This window comes from Pygoscelis adeliae, unplaced genomic scaffold (assembly GCF_000699105.1).
Source record: "Pygoscelis adeliae isolate BGI_AS28 unplaced genomic scaffold, ASM69910v1 Scaffold244, whole genome shotgun sequence".
Lineage (NCBI taxonomy): Eukaryota > Metazoa > Chordata > Aves > Sphenisciformes > Spheniscidae > Pygoscelis > Pygoscelis adeliae.
This window is the reverse complement of record NW_008824648.1, coordinates 732,681-738,601: the sequence shown is the minus strand read 5'-3', so window position 1 is coordinate 738,601 and position 5,921 is coordinate 732,681. Positions and strand designations below refer to the sequence as shown.

The following is a 5,921-nucleotide window of genomic DNA, read 5'->3' as shown; positions in this document are numbered from 1 at the left end:
TGCAGCCGCAGCTCCAGGGCCGAGCTCTCCCTCTAGCGAGGCTCCGGGCGTGCTGCCCCTCACTGTGGTGTCTGGCTCTTTTCGCCAGGTGGTTTGCATTCCCCCCCCCCCTTTGCTGCTGCTTCTCCTGCCTGCCCTTCTTTCTGTCCCATCTCAGGCGATGCCCCCGATTCAGGTCCCGGCAGAGCCTGCCTCGCTCGCCTCTCACGGGGGTGGCACAGCGGGGCAAGTCACATCCCCTCCCTCCACTGGCACTCCTCAGGGACCAGCACGGCTGTGCCTGGGGCCAAGGCTGGCTCCGGAGGAGGGGAATGGGCAAGGGAAGCTGGGTGGCTGGATTTCAGGGGGCTTGCACCCCCCAGGGAGATGCAATTTGCCCACTTACATCCCATCCTGCCTGTGGGGCCAGCAGCCCCGGGCTGCCTGTGTATGGGATTGCGGCAGGCAAGGCGGCGCTCCGGGCTTCCGCTTGCACCTGGCAGCACGGCAAAGCCCATGGATTTGGATCCGCAGTTGCAAAAGTCTGGCTGCCACCGCAGGATCGACCTCCCTGCAGTCCCCAGGGCTGCCCCGGCTCCTGCCCCGCCATCTCGCCAGCACCACAGCTGCCCCCGGCCAGCTCCGCCAGACCCAGAGGGACCCCGCCAGCCCTGGAGGGCTCTGCCCCTACACGTGCTCTGCAGGTCACCATCACGTCCCAGGGACAGACTGCTTTAACTGCAGCCCTCTGCCCAGCGAGAGCGGGGACCTGCACACCTTCACGTCCCGCCCAAACGGGGCGAGAACCTACTCACGCACCGGGGGTGCCACCATGGGCTGTCGCGCTGTGGAGGGGTGGGGAGGGGACCCTTGCTGTTCAGCCAATGCTCCCTCCCTTTTAGCCAAGGCCACCGGAGGAGGCAGAGGCATCCCAGTACCCCGGGAGGCCTCGCCAGGTCTCCACTTAGGCACACTCCCCACGTGCAAGGTCAAGATAAAAGCGTGGTCTCAGACTATCGCGTGCCGAGGGACACCACAGCCTTGACATGAGCCGTGAGGCTGCGTGAACCAAGGCTGCCAGCCGCGGGGGACACCGCGTCTACCCAGCAATGCAGGGGGTATCACCGGCTTGGCTGCTCCTGCCAGAGAGAGAGATGGAAAGTCACGGGCTGCAGGGCCATCCAGATCCCAACCATTGCAACAAATAACATCAAAGGTTTCGGGGGCACAAGAGGGACGGCCGCAGGGCAGCACACACAGGTCTAGACCCACTGGCATTCATCACCAGTCACCCCTCACACCAAAGCCCTGCAGCCTGAGGTCACCTCTGCCAACCCTGAGGCCGACAGCCAGCGTAAAGCACAGCCTTCGCTGCAGAGCCCCCCTGGCCAGGGCCCCCAGACCACCTGAGCTGGTGGCAGTCGGTCTGTACTGCTTGTGACCATAGGTGGTGGCAAATCCCCTGCTCTGGCCCCACTGGCACGGGTGATGTTGCGTTATGATGGCTGCAGAGCTTCCTGAGCTCCTTTCCCCAGCAATTTCCATTAAAGACCCCTTAATGGGAGCGTCGCACAGATATTCCCCGCTCAAGCAGATCAGCCCTGCCAGGCTCCAGGAGCTGCTGACTCCAGCTCACGAGAACCTTTGAGCAACCAACCCAGACACTTCTTCTTCAAACTACTTGGGAAGCTTCAGCTTCATGGTCGGCTCCACTCAGAGTCTAGAAAGTTGGTAGCACCAGTGATGGGGAAAAGAGGAAACTTCTTGCACCTCTCCCTTGCCAGAAAGCCCTGGTGCCTGAGGACTGACCCTGCAGATGATGGGCTGTCTCAGCACCCGGTATCCCATGCCTTCCCTGCTTCCCGGTCTAGCTCATGCTGCCAGTCCCAATCTCCACTCCTCTCCACCGCACAAGACACCAGATCCCAACCACACCTGCCTCCCTGTCCGCCATCGCCCACAGGGGCTGCAAGGGGAGGCTCGCTCCATGTTGGGGAGCAGAGAGCTGGGGTGCTGCCAGCCGGGGGTCTGCGGCAGGGCCCTGCTCCCCCATGCCTCATTTCTCACCGTCTTTCCTGCAGCCCCCGCTTCAGGCCGCTGCTGGAGCCAGGGCACCTGCTCACCTGCTGCGGGGCAGCATGGCGGGTCTGAACATCACACACAGCCCAGGAGATGGGCAAGAAACGGGGCCTGAACGGGACTAAGAGAAGAGCCGTGCAGGGACCTACCAATAATGAAGGGAATCATTTCTAAATGGGGAAAGTAGTTGCTTGGGACTCCGTGCATGTGTGTAACAGAAGGCGAGGCTGGCGCTTATGGTGCTACGGCAAGCCCAAGCCGGGGGGTCCCCAGGCCAGGGAGTGCAGTGAGGGCTGCAGCTGGGTTTCCCCCACGCTCCCCTGTCACCAAAGCAGAGGTACTCCTGCTTGTGAGGGCTGGAAGAGGAGAGGAGAAGACAAGAGGCTCAGCAAAGGTGGGCTCAGCAAAGATCCAGGGCAGTTTCGGGGGGACACAACACCCCTCCATGGCCTGCGCCGCAGCCCAGTGTTGCTCTGAAACCTGAGCTAGGAGGGGAGGACAGTGCCACAGACGCCTTTGGCACTGCCGGCATGCTCTGTGCTCCACTGGCTATAAACCAGTGAGGAAAAAAACCTCTATTAAGCCATGTTATTGCCGTTCCTGCTGCCAGCTGTGACTCTGCACCCTCACACCTCCCCGTGCCCCTGCAGCAGTGTTGCTCTGGTACGGTGGCACCCTGTGGACAGTAAGTCAGACACTATCCTCTCGGTTTCTCCAGGGTGCTCTGTTTCGGTCCCTTGCCTTGGCAGAGGAACAGGAAGCCAATTCTTCCTGCAGAGAGCACTGATCATGGCTGGATACTGCCATGCTTTGCTGCCTCGTGCCTCTCGGACATCGCCGGTTTTACTGCACAAACCTTGCCTGGCCTCTGTGCCACCATGTCCCTGGCTTCAGTGCCGCAAAGAAAGGGCAGGCCTAACCCAGCGCCTCTCTGCCCCAAAATGCCCTTGGAGTGATCCAGGGACCACAGAGCAGATGCGATACCCCACTCTCCTCTCTTGACTGCAGACACCAGAAAGGACACAGAGCTCAGATCCCCACCTGGCCACCCCAAGCTGAACCTGCGAGGATGGCGCAGGTTATGACCAGAAGCGACATAAGTTTGGTCTGGAAAAGACCAAACCCAAAAAAGTTTGGTGTGGAAAAGACCAAAGCCTAGAAAGTGGACGAGGGATTCAGGAGGCTCTGGTATTGCACAGAAGGCCGCTGAGCAGAGTGACCTTGCAGGGAGGCAATGCAAACAGGAAGGTCAGCGCTGGCATGACCGAGACGCCAAGTTCTCTGAGAGGCGCTGGCTCTGCAGCTGAACCACTGGACCAGACCTCACATCCTGACCGGACCCGACCGCACTCCAGATGAGCATACCCTGGAAAAGGGAAAAGACGTGGCCTGCCAACCTGCCACGTCACAAGTGCAGCCCAAGACCTTGCTGGAAGGGGGAGGAGTGCAGGAAGGTAGTGTCTCAGCCTGGACATGGTCGCACATAGGGCAGTTTGGAAGTGGTGGGGCTGAGCTCCCCCAGCCCGCTCCACCCGAGGTCTCCTCAGGCATGGGGCAGCCATCCTGAGCCTGGGTGCAGGCAGGCTCGGAGCAATGTACAGGGAGCCTCTGGTGGGCTGTGCTCATCTCTGCCCTCCATCTCCCAACATACACAAGGCTGAGGAGGTTCAGGAGGCCAGGACAATAGGTACAAGACCATGGGACTCTTGCCCTCAAGAAGCAGGAGGCTGCTACTCGGATGGTGAGGGACGCAGCAGTATCAGGAAGTCTTGGCCTCCAGGAGGGAAAGGCTGTTGAATTTCTACTGGTACTCGACTTCTGACTGGCCTCTCCCCACAGCCACCACGGATGCTGGACTGTCCTGCAATGGGAACCACCACGGGACTGAAGTCCTGGACTCCCTGCTTGCTAGGTTGGAGGAAATCTCACAGCCCTCCAGCACCAGCAAAGCTGGCAAAGATGAAAACGGAGATGTATTCCCACAGACACGCCTACCGCAACACCATGGCGATCACTGGCCTGATCAGCCACTTCACAGAAAATCCAGCACACCCAGTCCTGAGCCTTCCCCTCTTCCCCAGCAACACAGGTTAGGCTCTGGCTGCAAAACACGCTGCATGGGGTTAGACTCCACACCAAGCCTTGGTGGCCTTGCTGGCCCAAGCAACTTTGGTCACTCACCTCATGTTGGAGGCCAAGCGAGTACCAAAGCTGTCCTCTGAGTGGCAAGGGCTGTGCTGAGCACCCTTCCTTCGTCTCCCCCGCTCCTCCTCCCTCTCCGTCCAGGGGGCATCTGTGGCTGAACTGGTCCCAGAGTCCGGCTCCAAATGAGCCAGAGGAGCAAAGTTCTCCTCGATCAGCTTGGCGCTGTCTTGGATCTGTCCCTGTATTTCTGGGGTGAGGGTTGGGAGGTCAAAAGTGAAAAAGGTCCCATGGGTGCGGGCTGGGGAGGAGAGGATGTCAATGGAGTCCAGGCTGGTGTAAGATGTGCCTTTGGCTCGATGGGACTCCATGATGCTCTCAAAATGCTTGCTGAAAGAGTCCATGCCATCCTTGGAGAGGCTGTGCCCTAGAAGGAAGGGCACTGGAGACTTGAGCATACCCTGTGTGTCTCGGTCCATGATCCTAGAGGGAAAGAAAGTGAGAAGAACTGGTCACTGAGGAGCAAGGGATCAAAGCCCCAAAACAAAAGCCCATGCACTGCTCCAAAAGGAAACTGGGGAGGGCAGAAATCTCCTCTGAACATCTGCAGACCTCCAAGGAAACGCCTCGCCTGCCTAAGACATCATGGGAAGAGGGACTGGGCTGGCCTCCCTCCAGACATATGCTTCTCCTTTAATGTGCCACAGACTTTTGTTCCTTTAGTGGCTCATCCTCATAAGAAGCTTATGAGATGGCTACTGCTCCCAGTCACTTGACTTGAGCTTAGATCCAATAAAGGGCTCAAGCACCAGAAGCAGGATGTGGTTCAGCTCCATTTCCAACCAAATCTGGAAGTGGCTGAATTTTCCACGAGCCTTCAGAGCTCCCGGCACCCAGAAGGATCCTCCTGAAGCTGCTCAGGACAGCGTGACACCTTCCTCCATGAACGCAGTACTGTGGTCGCTGAGCACCGCACTCAGAGCATGACCAACGCCCACCTGCAAGGTCTGCTGGCTGGTCCCAGGAGACATCTGGGACCCAGCACAAGGCGATGCTGAGCCCCAGGTTTCCCCAGGCAGTATGGAGGGAGCATCACACCCAGCTCTGGCCTTGGGGACCTGAGCTGGCCCAGGCTTGGTCCTGGCTCATCATCTCATCATCTTGTCAGGGATCAGCCCCGCAGGAAGGCCCAGGCTTTCTCCAGTGCAGGTCTGGGTCCAGCCTGACACAGGAGTTTCTAAACCCTGAAGCCCTGAGTGTTTTGTCCTGTAAATAAGGTGAAGTGCAGCCTGCCCATCCATCTAAGCACGGGACAACAGGGACATTTCCAATCCAGGGAACATCAATGCTTCAGCCATACAAGCATAAACACAGCCCTAAAAGCCTACTTTACTCATAAGCCGCTATCATTTTATTAAAGTGCAAGAAAAGCACTTGTTATGCCACTCTCTCCTCCGATTAAAGGAGAGGAACTGCTCCAGCTTGTCATAACATTTGTTATGAACAAACAGCTTCGTACAGAGGGCTCAGAAGATGCGCTGCTGTTACAAGCACCAAATGATTTTCATTCATTAGCCTTCACATACCGCTCAAAAATTTCACCCTGATTACTGCAGCTGGCCAAGAGCTGGCAGCTTGACTCCCCCAGAGTGCCGGCTGGCTTCACGGGGAGCGCAGCTAAGCCAGACACAGGTAAGCAAGGCAGGATGGAGGCTGCTCTC

At 58.5% G+C, this 5,921-nt stretch overlaps 1 protein-coding gene across 1 annotated transcript in view; it reads right to left on the bottom strand.

Annotated features, from left to right (window-relative positions):
* The window catches only part of PSD (pleckstrin and Sec7 domain containing), a 34,711-nt gene that overhangs the window by 22,357 nt on the left and 6,433 nt on the right, over window positions 1–5,921 (bottom strand). The window contains 1 exon segment of the mRNA XM_009322472.1: window positions 4,240–4,669. Within this exon segment, the coding sequence (XP_009320747.1) occupies window positions 4,240–4,669 (430 nt within the window).